Source organism: Piliocolobus tephrosceles, chromosome 1, assembly GCF_002776525.5.
Source record: "Piliocolobus tephrosceles isolate RC106 chromosome 1, ASM277652v3, whole genome shotgun sequence".
In the NCBI taxonomy this organism is placed as follows: domain Eukaryota; kingdom Metazoa; phylum Chordata; class Mammalia; order Primates; family Cercopithecidae; genus Piliocolobus; species Piliocolobus tephrosceles.
In genome coordinates, this window is record NC_045434.1 from 30,876,888 (window position 1) to 30,894,864 (window position 17,977).

The 17,977-nt window shown below is 37.2% G+C and overlaps 1 protein-coding gene across 5 annotated transcripts in view; it reads left to right on the forward strand.

Annotated features, from left to right (window-relative positions):
• RABGAP1L (RAB GTPase activating protein 1 like) overlaps positions 1–17,977 on the forward strand; it is an 819,337-nt gene that overhangs the window by 73,256 nt on the left and 728,104 nt on the right. For all 5 annotated transcript variants that reach the window (XM_023207199.1, XM_023207198.2, XM_031935573.1 and 2 more), the window contains 2 exons: positions 5,750–5,960; positions 9,779–9,953. In XM_023207199.1, the coding sequence (XP_023062967.1) occupies positions 5,750–5,960; positions 9,779–9,953 (386 nt within the window). The remainder of the gene's footprint in view (positions 1–5,749; positions 5,961–9,778; positions 9,954–17,977) is intronic.

The following is a 17,977-nucleotide window of genomic DNA, read 5'->3' on the forward strand; positions in this document are numbered from 1 at the left end:
TTTTGTTTCTACACGAATCTCTTTCTCTTCTGGAACTCAGTAGACAAAAATGGTAGACATTTCCATACTGTTTTCACAATTCCTTAGGCTCTTTTCATTGTTTTCCCTGTGTTCAAGCTCACTGACTCTTTACTTTGTTAATCTCCATTCTGCTATTGAGATCTCATCTGATGAATTTTTAATTTTAGATATTGTATTTTTCTGTTTTTAAATTTACACTGGTTTTTTACAGTTTTTTTGTTTCTCTGTTGATAGTTTTAATATTTTTATTCATTATAGGTGTTTTCACGTTTATTTTATCGAGTATTATATCAATTTTAAAGTGTTTGATGATTTCAGCATCTGGGACATCTTGGGATTGGTCTGTGAATTATTTTTTCACTTGAGAATAGGTCACCCTTTTGTGTTTTTTTTTTTTTTTTTTTTTTTTTGGAGACGGAGTCTCGCTCTGTCGCCCAGGCTGGAGTGCAGTGGCCGGATCTCAGCTCACTGCAAGCTCTGCCTCCCGGGTTTACGCCATTCTCTTGCCTCAGCCTCCCGAGTAGCTGGGACTACAGGCGCCCGCCACCTCACCCGGCTAGTTTTTTGTATTTTTTAGTAGAGACGGAGTTTCACCATGTTAACCAGGATGGTCTCGATCTGCTGACCTCGTGATCCACCCGTCTCGGCCTCCCAAAGTGCTGGGATTACAGGCTTGAGCCACCGCGCCCGGCCCCTTTTGTGTTTTTTTGTTTGTTGAGTAATTGGCTTGTTCCCCAGATTTTTTGAATATTATATTTTGAGACTATTTCTTGTTAAAATCCTCTGAAGAATGTTGACTTTTTTTTTTTTTTTTAAAAGCAGACATTCCACTTGGTTGTGTCCAGACTGCAAGATCTGTCTTGCTTTCTGGTTCCAAAGTATTTTCACTTCTCAAAACCTTTGCTGTGCTTCTTCAGTCTGTTCGACATGCACACACAGTTAGTTCACACACAGAATTAGGTGTAAACTTCTTCAGTTCTCTCCTCTCTGAGATTTCCCCACATTCCTTGGGCCCATTTTCCTTCTACCCCTCTGTAGAAAGACAGGTTTCTTTCTTAGAGTTTTTGCTGCTTTGTGCTGTTGTGCAGAATCTCATGTCTGGAGCTAACTTTAGGACAAAGTGGTGAGAGAAACGAGAGGAGAAAATGATAAGAGATTTTCTTTCCCATTTTTGGGTTCTAGGGGCCTCTTTGCTTCGGTATTTTAGCCTTTGAGACACTTTTCTTTTCCTCCAGGTTGTAGATGCTTACAGTACTACCGCCACTACCAGCATTTCAGGTAGTTCTGTGGTTGGGGCTGTGGTAGAACTGGGAGAGAAAACAAAACAGAAACAAGTCATGATTTCTCAGATACTCTCTAGTTTGCAGGGACTTCTTTTTCTGTTATTTGGCTAGAAAGATTGGATTTCTTTGTTTTGTTGCTCACTGCTGTTCTGCAACTCGGGCCACCGTTAGATCAAAGCTGGGAGGTGATGATGAGAAAAATGGAAAACTCACCACCGTAACAGAGGTTCAGGTTTTTACTTTCCTCTCCAATCTGGCTGTTCCTGTTTACTTTTTAAAAAGAGGCTGGATATGGTGGCTCACGCCTATAATCCCAGCGCTTTGGGAAGCCAAAGTGGGAGGATCGCTTGAGCTCAGGAGCTCAAGGCCAGCCTGCGCAACATAGCGAAACCCCATCTCAGTGAAAAAAGAAAGAAAGAGTCCTCAGGTAGTTGCTTTTTATATTCTGTCAAGAATTTTCAGTTATAATCTGTGGGAGAGAGAAATTATAACAGTTGGAGAGAGAGATTATAACAGATTATAACAGATTTATCACTTCAGTTTGACTGGTCCAGTTCAATCATCTTGAGTCTGATTTTGCTTCAGCTATTTTGAAGTTCTTCTATTAAGGGCACAGTCACTTAGAATTTTTGTGTTTTCTTAATGAATTGACCGTTTTAGCATTGTGAAGTATCCCTTTTCTTTTTGTTAAAATTCCTTGTCCTGAAGTCTAGTTTTTCTTATGTTAATATAGCCACTTTTGTTTCTTATGATTAGTGTTTGCATGGTATATATATTTCTTTTTCCTTTTTTTAAAAAAAATTTTTACCTATTTTTATCTTTAAAGAGTGTTTATCATGGATACCTTTTGAAAATCCAGTTTGACAATCTCTGTCTTTTAGTTGGGTTTAGACTAGGGTAAGTAAACTACTATCTGTGGGCCAAATTCCACTTCCTACTTGTTTATGGTGTGGTTTGCAAAGTAAAAATGGTTTTTACATTTTTAAATGGCTGAAGCATGTCAAAAGGAGAATAATGTTGTGACACATGATGCTTATATGAAATTCAAATTTTAGTATCCATAATTAAGTTTTAAATTTTGTTAAAAAATCTGTGGAGGGTTGTTTTCTCACTTGTATAAATACTTGCATAATATTGTAGATTTTGTCTCTTGGCCCACAAAACCTAAAATATTTATCATATGACCCTTTACAGAAAAAGCTGACCATTAACTTTTTTTTTTTTTTGAAATGGAGTTTCATTCTTGCTGCCTAGGCTGGAGTGCAATGGCACGATCTCAGCTCACTGAAACCTCCACTTCCTGGGTTCAAGCAATTCTCCTGCCTCAACCTCCTGAGTAGCTGGGACTACAGGTGCACGCCACCACACCCAGCTAATATATATATATGTATATATTTTTAGTAGAGATGGGGTTTCGCCATGTTGGCGAGGATGGTCTCGATCTCTTGACCTCGTGATCTGCCTGCCTTGGCCTCCCAAAGTGCTGGGATTACAGGCATGAGCCATCACGCCCAGCTGACCATTTACTTTTGATGTAATTTTTAATATATTTGGATCTAAGTGTACTTACTGTCTTGCTGTTTGTTTTCTTTTTGTCTCTTCTGTTTTTGTTTTTCCTCCTCTTTTCCTGCCTTCTAGATTATTTTTAATGTTCTATTTTATCTCCATCATATGCATATTAGCTATATAATTTTGTTTTATTATTTTAGTAGTTGCTCTAGAGTTTATAACCCAACTCTTTAACTCATGTACATTCTAATACTATCATAACACTTCATGTACATTGTAAGATTTTATGCTTCTGCTCTCATTCATTTCACTAATACATATGTTACAAATTCTACAAAATACTTGCATAGGTTGGAGTACAATGGCAGGATCTCAGCTCACTGCAACCTCCACCTCCTGGGTGTTTTTCTTTTTGGCTTTAAATAGTCTGTTATATTTTGAAGAAATTAAAGAGCAAGGAATAGGTCTTTTTCTCATATTTAACTTCTTGTGCTCCTCAGTTTTCTCTGTATCATTTTCCTGTAGCCCCAGGAACTTCCTTTAACATTCTTCTTCTGCAATTTAGAAACTGCTGTTTTATCCACCTGGGGAATATTTTACTTCAGATCTTATATTTTTTCAGCTCTAGAATTTCTTTTGGTTCTTTTTTATGTCTTTCATTTTTCTTCTTTTGTTAGATGTTTATCTTTAAATCCTTGATCATATTTATAATGGTCGTTTTATAGGCCTTATCTGCCAATTCTATCATTTGTTATTTTTGGTTCAGTTTCTGTACTGTTTTATATTTGGGATTTATAGAGTCATGAATCTTGGTTTACACAGATTTGTAAAATACCTCTTCAAACAACTTCTTTTTGGCCTCCTCTTTTCTCTTTTTTTTTAATATTATTTTTATTGTTTCTCCCTAGTTCCCATTCATCTTATGTTTTTTATTTTTTTAAGACTCTAGTTGCACTATGTTAGACCACCTGAACTGCTTAATCACCCAGGCTCATCAGTCTTATTGTTGCTGCATAAGTGCTTGTTACATTAAGAAAAGCATAATAACATACATGTATATAATAATCTAATACAAAATAATTTAAACATATTAAAATGTATTTGTAGGTTTTTATTTATCCTTTTTGAAATACATTATATTGAACTGACTGAAACAGGGAGAAAAACATGTTTCAGTGGTTGAAGAACTTGGTAGATGAAGTAGTTCATTTTGAATGGCTTTAGTTTCTTAACAAAAAAGTCAGTGGTGAAGTTGCATATTTTAGTATAATATTTAGGAGCTGCAGTGGGGGAATTTGAAATGGCTTCTGTGAATTATTTATTAAAATCCTATCCTACAAGAGGAATCCTGGTAATGGCAGTCTGAAAATTCTGCAAGGACCTGGTTCAAGTGATACATGTATGCTTAATTTTGTGCAGCATGAATGTAGGTAACAAAGGGGAAGCCAAGCAGAATGTGGATTTTGGGTAGGGGCATGAAGGGAGAATGTTATACTACCTGGTACACGCAGATGGATGCTCTCTAACCACAATTGGACCTTGGCTGCCTGCCGTTCTTAGAATAAAATGAACAGTTTTTTTTTTTAAGAATTTCATTATGATGGGGATGGAATTGGTTGAAGCAATCATAGATTCATTCTTCAAAAATAATTATTTTGAGAAAAAAAAAATTCCACTGGAACACTTACATAGTTCATAGAAGCCAGCAAACCAGGAGTGAGGGAAGTAAGGAGCTTGACATTTGTTGTTGGTATGAGATGTAACATTTTAACGTTGCTTTTTTTTTGCTTAGGAAGTTAGGCTGCTTAATAAATGTGGTGCAGTGAAGGATCTTTACAGTCAAGAGAAACTTTTGACTGATTTACTTTTGTTTAGTCCTCATTATTTTGGGGCTGATTCACACTATCTTTAGTGTAGTTTTTTTCTCCTTATTGTTTTATATCACTTGTTAACCAAAAAGTGGCAGGTCTCAATCCGTAGAGGTTTACTTAGTCAAGGGTTTAGTATGTGCCTGGGAAAAACATAGGCCACAGGAGTAACTGTGACCTGTGCTTTTCTAGAGGGGTTTTGGGAACTTTAGCGTTTAGAGGGGAAAGTGCAAGAACAAGTTAAAAAAGAGGGAAAGGTAGGTGGTAAGGCAAATGGTTGCTTTCTTGTGAGGCTTTGACTAGCCTCAATCAATCTACATTTTACATGTGGAAAGAAGTAGAGGAAAAAGCCAATTATGTATTCATCTTAGTGTAGGTGAAGGGATGATTTCTGGGTCTTGTCCTGTGTCTGTGAAGATAAGCTGATAATTGATATTGTCAGGATGAGATTTGACAGAACTCAGCTTTAGAGCTAGTTTATAGGGAGGATACGTATCTTAAAAGATTTAGGGGCTCACAAGGAATTTCCTTGTGAGTAATCTGTGAGGGAAGCCATCTGGGGAGATATGTGCCCTTCTATCGTTGTGGAAACCTGGCATATGGATGAGGCTGTGACACAGGGTTGTGAATTTACAGCTATCTGGGAACAAAAAGAAGGCAGTATTGCGTGACTCGGTTCCCAAGCTTCTCTTTTGCTTTGGCATAGTGAGTTTGGAGACCAGAGGTTCTGTTTTCTTTTACATACTTGTAGTCTATATTTTTGATTTTTTTAAATATAAAGCTTAAATTTTTTCTCTCATCTGAAGAACTTACAGCTAAGTAAGATAATATTTTGAGAGATTTGAAAGTATGAAATGGCTGACTCTGGAACTCTGACATAAGATTTAGGATTATAAAATCCTAGAATCCTAGATTTTAAATCCTAAAATGTTAAAATATAAAAGAAATGAAAATACAGAGACCTAGGTTTTATTTGAAATATTTCATTTCTTTTTGGGCATTGGCAAGATTATAATGATGGTGGAGTTTTGCATTGACTTTTGAGTGTTTCTCTTTTTGTTTCTTCAGAAATTTGTACACCCAGACCATCTTCTCCAGGTGGACCACCTGAAGAAGATAGTGTTTTATTTAATAAACTGACCTACTTAGGATGTATGAAGGTTTCTTCCCCACGTAATGAAGTAGAGGCTTTACGGGCAATGGCAACCATGAAATCTTCCAGTCAGTACCCCTTTCCTGTTACCCTGTATGTACCAAATGTTCCAGAAGGTTCTGTGAGGTAAGCTCTAATTTTTTTTTTCTCTAGACACGTATTAAGTCTTTTAGGTGGTGGCAAAGATGTTATAGCATCATCAGGTGTAGGACTTGCTGTGAACTCACTGTAGACATGCAAAGTAAACATGTTTAGGCATAGACTGTGTTCACTGTTTGAAAGGGGACATTTGAACAATTGTATTAGTCTATTCTTGCACTGCAATAAAGAAATATCTGAGATTGGATAATTGATAAAGAGAAGAGGTTTAACTGGCTCTTGGTTCTGCAGACTGTATAGGAAACATGATGCTGGCCATCTGCTCAGCTTCTGGGAGGGAGGCCTCAGGAGGGGAGGCCTCAGGAAACTTACAATCATGGCAGTAGTCAAGGCGAAGCAGAATCGTTTTACGTGGCAGGAGCAGGAGCAAGAGAGAGAAGGGGGAGGTGTCAGACACTTTTAAACAACCAGGTTTCATGAGAACTCAACTCTCATGAGAACAGCACTGAGGGGATGGTGCTAAACCATTAATAAGAAACTGCCCCCATGATCCAATCACCTTTCACCAGGCACCACCTCCAACGTTGGAGATTACAATTTGACATGAGATTTGGATGGGGCTGCAGATCCAAACCCATATCAACAATTACGCTTAGAATATTATAAATAGAAATAAAACTGTAAAAATACTTGTAATGTGCGTTTCTCTATCCTGAATAAGCATAAAAATCTGCCTTCAGCTTGTCAAGTAATAGTGGTTGAAAGAAACAGGAGTGAGCCATAGATTTTAAGTTACTTACATTAGACTGGAAAGAAGCAAAATGACTTTTTCCTCTTATGCTTAATTAGGAATAATACATTACGTCAGCTGAAACTTTAGTTTCTTTAAATGTAACTCAGGGCCGGGTGTGGTGGCTCATACCTGTAATCCCAGCACTTTGGGAGGCTGAGGCGGATAAATCACTTGAGGTCAGGAGTTCGAGACCAGCCTGGGCAAAATAATACAAAAATTCGCCAGGTGTGGTGGCGCATGCCTGTAATCCCAGCTACTTAGGAGGCTGAGGCAGGAGAATTCGCTCAAACCCCGGAGATGGAGGTTGCAGTGAGTGGAGATCACGCCACTGCACTCCAGCCTGGGTGACAGAGATCCCATTTCAATTAAAAAAAAAAAAGTAAGTCAGATAATGTTATTCTCCTACATTCAATCTTTGCCTCAGTCACACTTGTGGTTATATTTGATATCCTTATCATGGTTAGCCACTGTTGACCTATTGCTCCAACTTGTTCTTCCCTTCCTCCTCCTTCCTTCCTTTCTTCTTAGCCTGTTTGTGCTGCTGTAACAAACTGCCATAGACTGGTGGTTTACATACAACAGATAATTATTTTTCATAGTTCTTGTGGTTGGGAGTTCCTAGATCAAAGCTCCAGCATATTTGGTGTCTGGTGAGGGCCTGCTTCCTGGTTCATGTGTTCTCTCATGATAGAAGAGAGTGTAAGAGGGGTTTCTTTTATAAGGATACTAATCTTATTCAAGAGGACTCCCTTCTCTTTCTCTGTCCTTCTGTCTCCCTCCTCCCTTCTCTCTCTTCATTCATCAAAAGAAGATGCAGATTTGTGTGTGTGTGTAAGATATGCAAGAATATGAAGATAATTTGTTTACTTCCAATATTAGTACCACTTTCCTCTCCCTTTCTCTCTCTTCATTCATTACATTCCGGTTATCCTAGCCTCTGTATTCATTCTCACAGGACTTATCAGTCGCACTTACCACCCCAGGACCTTGGCATATTATCTTTATTCTCCCTAAGTAAATCTTTCCCTGATTTTCCAATGTTTTTTGTTTCATCTTAGTAAACATTTTATCGTAAGAAGACTTCCTTGGTTGTATCATGTAACTCTCTTTCTTCATACTGGGCTGTTTTTTTTTAATAGCACTTTTCTTTGAATAGATATTATATTTATTTGCTTATTAGTTTATCGGATATCTTCCTCACTAGATTGTAAGCTTGTGAGAATAGCTTCTTTGTATTTTTCCCTGCTGTAGCTTCAGTGGCTAGGGAAGTAAGTGATTCATTGCAAGATTTTAGCAAATATTTGTTGAATGAACAAATAAGCAGACCAGGTCAAAGAGATGAGGTTGAATTTGTCTTGAGCCTGGAATATTCTCTGAAAGTTGCTTTAATCTTTTTAAAACCCTGTCTGATTTACCTCATTCTCTAAAGTTTAGAATGTGGGAAAACTTAGGTAAGTTCCGAGTACCAAAATAATAGCAATATAAATTTAGAAAATTTTGGTAAAAATGCTTTGAATTTTTCAGGAAGGGGTTTTGCATGTATATTGTTTATATGTTGGCATCTAAAAATGTCAAGATGTCTTTTTAAAGAAAAATTGTTTTCAAAATGTCTTCTATGTTATCTGTTTAGCTTCAATTTGCCAAACACACCTTGACAGAGATTTAATGTTTTGACTTGCCTCTTTATTCCTGGGGTTGTCCCCTTACCCCTCAGTTTCTTAATTTGAGATCTTGAAGGGGTCTTCAATGTGTAGATCAATCCAGGACTTTGGATTGTTTTTTGTTTTGTTTTTGTTTTTGAGACACAGTTTCTCTCTGTCGCCCAGACTGGAGTGCAGTGGCATGATCTCGGCACACTGAAACCTATGCCTCGTGGGTTCAAGTGATTCTCATGCCTCAGCCTCCTGAATAGCTGGGAATACAGGTGCCCGTCACCATGCCCGGCTGATTTTTGTATTTATTAGTAGAGATGGGATTTCACCATGTTGGTCAGACTGGTCTCGAACTCCAGACCTCAAGTGATCCACCCATCTCGACCTCCTAAAGTGCTGGGATTACAGGCATGAGCCACTGTGCCCAGCCAGGACTTAGGATTTGTGTAGGGAAAGTCAGAGAATTATTTGCTTCCAAATCCCACAGACTCCTTTCAGCTGTTGTATTCTGTTGTTGAATTCATCTTTGGAACCACCTGACCTTTTCTGTGGTAGAAAGGGCCTCAGTTGAACAATTAACTGGGGCTTAGATAAACTAATAGGTGCTGCTCTGAATAGAAGTGGGCTCTTCAGGGATAGTCTCTACTGTTCTAGACTGGCATTCATTTTGTCATAACCGAAAAAAACTAGATTTTAGGGATGGGTGATATAGTTGTTACCAGGCATGTATACTTAGCTTTGGAGTAAATGAGTTGGATCATAGGAAACACAAGAATGAAGAAATTGTCAGAAGATAATAAAGAATTTGTGTGTATGTGTTTGTGTGGTTTGCATGTGTGTGTGTGTGTGTGTGTGTGTATGTGTGTTATGAAAATGAAGATAATTTGTTTTCTCTTGCATTGTTAGTTCCAGTTTATTTTTGTGATTTTTAAGATACTTTTGTTTGGCTGGGTGCAGTAGCTCATGCTTATAATCCTAGCACTTTGGGAGGCCAAGGCAGGTTGGATCACCTGTGGTCGGAAGTTCAAGACCAACCTGGCCAACATGGCAAAACCCCATCTCTACAAAAAATACAAAAATTAGCCCAGTGTGATGGCGGGCACCTGTAATCCCGGTACTTGGGAGGCTGAAGCGGGAGAATCGCTCAAACTCGGGAGGTGGAGGTTGCAATGAGCCAAGATTGGGCCACTTCACTCCAGCCTGGGGGAAAGAGCGAAACTGTGTTTCAAAAAAAAAAAGAAAGGGGAAAAAAGATAGTTGTGTTTATATATCATATATTGTCATAGTAAAACTATTTGACTATTTGTTCTTTTTTTTCTTTTTTTTAAAACCTAACTGGAAATATGTCTTTGTTCTTTGATAGTTAATATTTTTTCTAACTTTTCATTACTTTTCTACAGAATCATAGACCAATCCAGCAATGTGGAGATAGCATCTTTTCCAATCTATAAGGTTTTATTCTGTGCACGTGGACATGACGGAACAACAGAGAGCAATTGCTTTGCATTTACAGAGAGTTCCCATGGTTCAGAAGAGTTTCAGATACACGTTTTCTCCTGTGAAATTAAAGAGGCAGTAAGTATACTATAGTGTAGCAATTTGCTATAGAGATGAATTAGGGTAACCTTTTTGAGCTCTAATTTCACTGTTGTATAAATACATTACATAAATTTGGAGCATATTTCTAAAGACAAAATTAGTATTTGTAATGATATAGAACTGAATGTGGAAAATCAATTCCGGTATATCTGCGTAGGTAGGGCACTCTCACAGCTTATTTTTCTTGTCATAGAAAAATACAACTGGATGAGTTGCCTTTCTACCAAACCATGGTAGTGAATTGCTTATGCTCAGAAGGGAGACTATTTTTGCAGTTGTCTTATTACTTTGCCCTAGTAGATTGTTCCATGTGATTTAAAGAAGTGCCTATAACGATACCTGTTTCTTTGATGGGCTTCATAGTTGCATATTGCTTTCATTTAGATACTGCATTAAGATTATTTTATTGATCTCTGTGGTTTTCACTGGTGATTATTTGTTTTGTGCTTTCTTGCTCAGAGGCTATATTTTGCTCCAGAGAACTGGCTTAATTAAAAATGCAAATGCTCACATAGAGCGGGTATAACAACTTGTAGTCCTTTGAAAATGCCTAAGTTTTTTTTATAGCAATTATTAATTGGTAGATTATTGTTAGGAGAAATGGTTTAGATTAAATGCTGTTAAATGCATAGGGAAATCTTCTTTTCTATATCTATTGAATTATCCCCGATTTTAAAATGTTGCACTATTAAACTCTTAGTACTTGCAGCCATTTCAAAGGCATTCATAAATAGGTGTGGATGGCAATGTCTCAGGTATGTTTGCTTGTAAAAAAATAAATTATCAGCAGAAAGTGCTGAAAGCAAGTTATTCTAGCCTCTATCATGAAACATGAATAAATCATTCTATTAACAGGAATTTTGAGTTTATTTCTGGCCACAAAATGGGAATTCATGGAAATGTAGATTTCTGTGAGTTTGATACAAAGCATGATGGGTATGTCAGTTCTTGTGCCCTGGTAATCAGTTTGCTTTACACTAAACTGAACATACACAGACACATAAAATTTAGATTGTAACTGTAGAAATTATCTGTTGGAACGCATGCCTTATGAAAGAAGTTGAAGTTTTGTGTTTTGTTTTTTAGATGGGGCTTTATCTATTTTTTCCCCTGCACTTATATATCTATGTGTATACTGACTTCTTATTCAAAATGGTCTGATAGATAAGAGAGTGAATGAGTGTAAGTTTGCTGCTAGTGTGCCTGGCATATAGTAGTGAATATAAATATGCTGAAGGAATATGTATGTTTTTGTGAATGAGGGGGGCTATTTCTCATCCTTACGAACTCCACTACAGAGGTGGGGAAGCAGATGGTAGAATCCTGGCATTTCATGTTGGCAGCCATCATGTAACACACCTGTGTGATTTCTGAATCACTGCAACTCAACAGCAAGGAAATGAGCTTTGAAGACCTGGGGAACCTGCTGCTTGGAGAGAGAAATGCTGCTGCAGAAGGAAACTGAATTGCTGCAAGAGGTTTCCATAACTAATGGTATGAAACTGTCTTCTTTTGGATTATAGCATTCACTTGAGTTCAGAGTAGGGGAAATGTTTGTTATTTTTGAGAGCTTATCATTGTAGGTAAGCAGTGGAAAAAAACTGTGGGAAATTCTTGGCCAGACCATTTTGGATATAGTATTAAATAAATGCTCTCTATTTCTAGAGAGCATATTTGTTCCATTGCACGTTGTAAGAAAGTTATCTCCATCTATTATAAATTTTTTAGAGTGCATTTTAGAAAGTGTTACATTATGGGGGCATTAGTGGTAAAATACATTGTTTGAAGGAGAAATACATGACAGTGGTCATTAAACCTTATTATGAAACATTATTTCTTTTAAAAAAAATTTAAAAATCCTCCTCCAGGTAATGAATGAGACATCAGTTCTAAATGAGGAATAACCCAGTATAAATAGAGAGCTGATGCCAGGCACTGTGCTAAGCATTCATTTGATACTCATAGCAGCCCATGACCAGGTTGGTCTTATTAGACAAGTGACTTTATGTTTCTCTTTGCCTGGAGCAGTTCTACTTTATGCTTATTGTCCAGGTTATTACTAATACCCTCATTTTTATTCTCAAAAGTCTTGTGCTTTGGATGATAAATTGTATGATTACCCTTTGTTTATCCTGTGTCTAAGAGACTGGGTGAGAGAGCTGGGTTTTAAATTGAAGTCTTTGACTTTGAAGAGCCATTCAGTTTTCAGTAACAACTTTCCTGTTGCTTACATATTTTAAAACACAAATGTGGATTTTTGTATTTTAGTTATGTTTTATAAAGGGATTTATTGGTAACATAGCTTGCATTCCAGTTACGTTTTGTATTTTATCTGACCCTTTTACGGAAGCTGTCCAACATCTTCCTCTCTGCCCTAAAAAATAATTATGCTTTTAATTAATCTGAAGTCTTTTAGTTACATTTACTGGCCATCTGATTGTCTAGTTCCCAGAAGTTTTCTGTTCTGTGATGAACACCTTTAGTCGTTAGTATTTCAGTCCCTCTTGATGGGCTCAAACTGTTGGCAGATAGTTCAGGAACCAGGTGACAAACATTCTTACTGCTTAAGTATATACTGTGCAGCAATGCCACGCATTTATTTATTTATTTATTTATTTGTTTATTTATTTATTTATTATTATTTTTTTTCACAGAGCTCATGGATGAGAGCTGAAGAGGTTTGTCGTTAAAGGAAGATTTCTGAAGCAGGAGTAGCAGCATGGCCGCCACTACTGTCACTGTGATGCTTATTTCACTATAAAACCCCCAAACTCCAGGCACCAACAGTGGTAGAAGGGAATCCCAGTGAGGGTGATGACTCTCTTGGACACCTGTGACACAAGGATTAGGAGGTCCCACAGAAGGGTTAGGACACATTTGACTTGCAACAAACACTTTGCTGTGCTTCTACAGGACCCTGCTGGAGTAGATTTCAGTAATCTATGGCAAAATAGTTGGACAATCCAACCAAAGGTATCTTGAGGTCAATGATCTCTGTATAAGGAGAATGGTATGCTAGGCTTCTGCTGAAGAATTGCAGACCAAGCAAGGTATCAGAAAGTGTAGTGAAAAAAATACAAGGAGCCACCTGTTCTTGTTGCATCTTTGTGGATATATTATATAAAACTTTTAAAAGATACTTTTAAAGGGTTGAGTCTTAAGATTTTGTTTCTACTAGCTAGTGTAACCATTCTATTCAAAGCAGGTTTTGATGATATTTGTATGTTTTAGGATACTATTCAGTATTAGAAACTCTTGAGTGTTACATTATAGAAGCATGTTTTTTATCATCTGGTGTTAAAGGCATTCAGAGATATTTCTTGATAAATATCAAGGGCATCATTGGGAAGATATTTATTCTTATTGCATTGGGGTTGCAGATATGACACTGTATAAAAGAAAACCTGTTCCTTGCATGGGAAAATTTCTTTTTCTTTTTCTTCGAGATGGAGTTTCACTCTTGTTGCCCAGGCTAGAGTGCAATGGCACAATCTTGGCTTATTGCATCCTCCACCTCTCGGGATCAAGTGATTCTCCAGCCTCAGCCTCCCAAGTAGCTGGGATTACAAGCACGCACTGCCATACCTGGATAATTTTGTATTTTTAGTAGAGACAGGGTTTCACCATGTTGGTCAGGCTGCTCTCAAACTCCTGACCTCAGATGATCCACCTGCCTGGGCTTCCCAAAGTGTTTGCATTACAGGTGTGAGCCACCGCACCCAGTGGAAAATATCATTTCTAAACAAATATTTAATTGGTATGTTAGCTAAATGCCTCATTTTGGAACATAAATCGGAAGTTATCTTGTACCATGTTTTCCTTAAATCAATTGATTTTTATGATTTTTAAAAAGTTTTCTGGTAATGTGCCTCTTATTTTAGCTCCTTCCCATGAATAATGTATTTGAGCTAGTTGTTTTAAAAATTTTAATACATACCTTTCAAGGTATGTATTTTTCACATGTATTTCTTGGGTGAACTTTTTTTTTTTTTTTTTTTAAGCGAAGTCTCCTAGGCTGGAGTGCAGTGGCAAGATCTCAGCCCACTACGATCTCCACCTCCTGGGTTCAAATGATTCTTCTGCCTCAGCCTCCTGAGTAGCTGGGATTACAGGCGCATGCCACCATGCCTGGCTAATTTTTACGTTTTTAGTAGAGATGGGGTTTCACCTTGTTGGCCAGGCTGGTCTTGAACTCCTGACCTCAAATGATCCACCTGCCTCAGCCCCCCAAAGTGCTGGGATTACAGGCGTGAGCCACCATGCCTGGCCTTGGGTGAACATTTTCTTGATATATGGTGTTTCTAAACGAGTGGGTTATTTTTCACCAATATTAATGAAAAGACTTCATCTTGGAGAAACTAGCTATGTTACTTATTTTAAATAAATACCTTTGTTACTTTATAACAGTGTTTTGGACTTTTAAGATGTAATACATATTTGACAATTTGGAAAATACTGAAATAAAAAAGAAAATAAAAGATGTTTAAAATTCCACCACAGTTAAGATTTTGGTGTATCTCTGTTCCAGATATCTACATGTGCTGTCTTCCCTACCTCTTCAAAAATAACAACAACAAACTCAAACAGATGCACAGTTTTGTGTTTAGTATTTTCTATAGATACTGTTTTCTGGAGTAAGATTGTATTATTTATCAATAAACCTTTTCCATTTGCAAAGAAAATGCCCATTCAAGACTATTTGTGTATGTGTTTTAATAGTGTGACATATATGGAAGTGTTTGCCATGGAATGTGTTTTTAATTTTCCTTTCTTGTTGTACAGTCAGCCCTCTATATTTGTGGGTTCTACAGGAATGGAGTCAACTAGCCACGGCTTTAAATATTTGATAAAAATGTATGGTTTCATCTGTACTGAATATGTATAGCCTTTTTTCCTTGTCATTAGTCCCTAAATGATACAGTATAAAAACCATTCACATAGCATTTATATTCTATTAGGTATTATAAGTAATCTAGAGATTAAAGTATATGGAAAGATGTGTGTAGGCTATATGCAGTACTACACAATTTTGTATAAGGGACTTGAACATCTATGGATTTTGGTATCTGGGAGTTTTGGGGGGTCCTGGAAACAATTCCCCATGGATACCAAGGGACAACTGTAATTGGTTATCCAGTTTGTCCTAAGATACTGATAGTCATTGTTTCTGAAGTTTATCTTGTTAATTCTTGGATTACTGTTTCAGCTTATTCACAGACTCTAGAATTCATAATTTATTTTAACTCTTGGTAGAAATGGCAACTTGTAAGATGTAGTATTAAATGCAATTTGATTGCTGTTAATGCAATCAATGTACTGTCATATTCTTTCTCCAAAAGAGAGAAAGATGGAGTCTGATTTTTTTTTTCTCCATCATTCTGTGTCACTCTGGCTCAGTTCCGTATATTTAACCTTTCTATAAAGAATTTCTTGAAGGCTTGCCGTCTGTTTTAGAATTTGCCAAGTTCTTTGACTTTTTTTGATATGGCCTTCTAATGTGACAAACTGGCTGATCTGACATAAAGAATGTGAAAAAGAAGAGATGGGAAAAAAGATTAAATTTGGCTGGGGTTTAACTCTACCAGTGTATACAAAATTACATACAGGTGTTCCCCTGTTTTCACATACAGTGCTTTCTTAAAATACACTTGTCTGGAAGTAGCCAGAAAGAGTCTTGGCCCAAAACCGCCTAACAGCAGTTATTGTGGCATCTCTGCAGTGGGGAATGTTGTCGGAGTTATTAAGATATTATTTTAGGCATATAGAGAGGAAAAGGAGTCTTTGGGAAATTTTCATTTTTTAAAGCATCTCTGGAAAAGTTTCTTGTAAAGCCCCGGCTCTTAGAGCCAGGCCAGCAACCTATAATATGTAAATACTAGCCGTTAGAAACTGGGTACACCCGACATGGCAATTCCCACGGCCTTCTTGCCCTTGTCCCACATGTTCCTGGCAACATGGCTGCCCACACATATCTTTGCGTGTGGAGAGCATCATGGCACCCTGTATTTGCATATTAAAAGCTAGGGTGGGCGGGCCAGCTTTTTCCGCCTGCTACTTGAATGACGTGCCTAGTCAAACCCATCCCCTGAGCTCTATGCAAATCAGGCATTGCCTCCTCCAGCCTCTGCATATATACCTGGTTAGTATCTGTGGCAGGTGGTGTTCTGTCTCTTGGCTTTGGAGCCCCTCTCCCTCTGTCTCTGTATAGGGGAGCTGCTGCTTTTTTTCTTTGCCCTTCTTTCTTTCCTGTTAAACTCCCCACTCCTTAAAACAAAACAAAACAAAAAAAAATGCTGAAGTTAAATGTATAAAAAGCAGACAGTAGACTTTATATTTCATTTAGGAGTAGCAAGTGGAGAATACCCAGAGAACTAAAAGTAGTTTAAAGTCTCTGTTTATAGTTGACCTTGTAGGCATAGTCTTCAATGACATGTTTTTAGCATATTCTTTGGTTCTGTTTTCCTCTATAAACACTTGAATTATTGGGCTAAATCCAGTAAGTATCCAGCTGAGGCTGAACCTTTCTGATTTTAGCTTACCTAATGATTCCCTCTCATCCATCCCCAAGCACATTCAGCTTACATTTGCTGAAGTATAGGCTGTATGTTCTCTCTTGTATTTTTTGGCACCTAGACTAATACTTGGTATACAGAAGGTGCTCAAATAATATTTGTTGAATGAATGAGTTTATCATTGTCTTAATTGTATAAGATTTGAGGCCTATAGTTCTTATTAGCATCAATCCTTTGCTGCTTTTGTTATTTTTACTCATACAAGATTAAAATGGGGATAGCATAGTAAAATACTGAAGAAATTTTAGGAACATTATGATATAAATACGGTGCTACTGCAGAAGTTGAACTTTAGACTGGCAGGTAGGATTTCTGTAGAGTTGTTAAAAGTTAAACTATTTGGCATTGGGAAGGCACTTTAGGGTAATCATTGATTAATGGGTATAAATGTGGCAATCGGAAGTTTTTGAATGTCTTAGACTGTGTGTGCTTGTACAAGAAAAAGTGGCAGAATATGTGAATGAAACAAAGGAAAACGAAAGACCTCATACGTTAACAGACTCTTCTGTTATAGGGAGTATTCCTGTTTCAAGCAAGTTACAAATATTATATTCCTAGACTAATACAGTTCAACAAGTACTTTGAATTTACTTTATCTAAAGTGAGGGATTTATTAATGTTCACAGCATTCTTCTTACCTATAATTTCCAGTGTGACATATTGAAAATATTTTTTTAACCCATCATATTTCACCTTGTTTTCATTGACAACCTATGGGTGGGCTGAGAGATTTGGAGAATCTTTGGTGCTTCAAGCTCACAAGTTTGTGATGATCTGATGCATCTTTTGGAACCAAGAAGGAGAATAACTTTTGGAGAAGTGTTGGATTTAGAGTACTTCTTCACTTTAAGGAAAGAAGATGAGCTATACACACAAATACACACACATATGTATATCCATATATATGTACGTATGTATAAAAGTAGTCAGTAGAGTGGCCTAATACCAATAGAATAGATAAGAATAAGACCATTTCAGCATTCATTCTGGGAACCCAACACTTTTATAGCACAACAACATTGAGTAAAAATGCCGGTAGCTCTTTATGTTACTGGCTTTAGCAATAAAGCCAGTATCTACTTTATTCTGTGGTTCTGTATCTAGCCCCCAGAGGCTGAGGGAAGTGAAAAGAGAACTCGGAGACTTGGCTAAAACCTTGTTTGTGAGAGAGTGTTGGGAAGATTCAGATACCAACATCATTTTAGTAAATCATCTTAAGATACATTCAATTTCATAGTATATTTTGAAGCCTAGAAATATCTATAAATATAGTTTATTTTGTGAACTTAAATTCGTTCAATATCTTTATCACCATGTTTAAATGTCAGAGTTGAGAGAAGCAAGCAAATATTTGAAAGATAATTTTTTTTAAGTAAAAGGACCTTCCTTCCTTCCTTCCTTCCTTCCTTCCTTCCTTCCTTCCTTCCT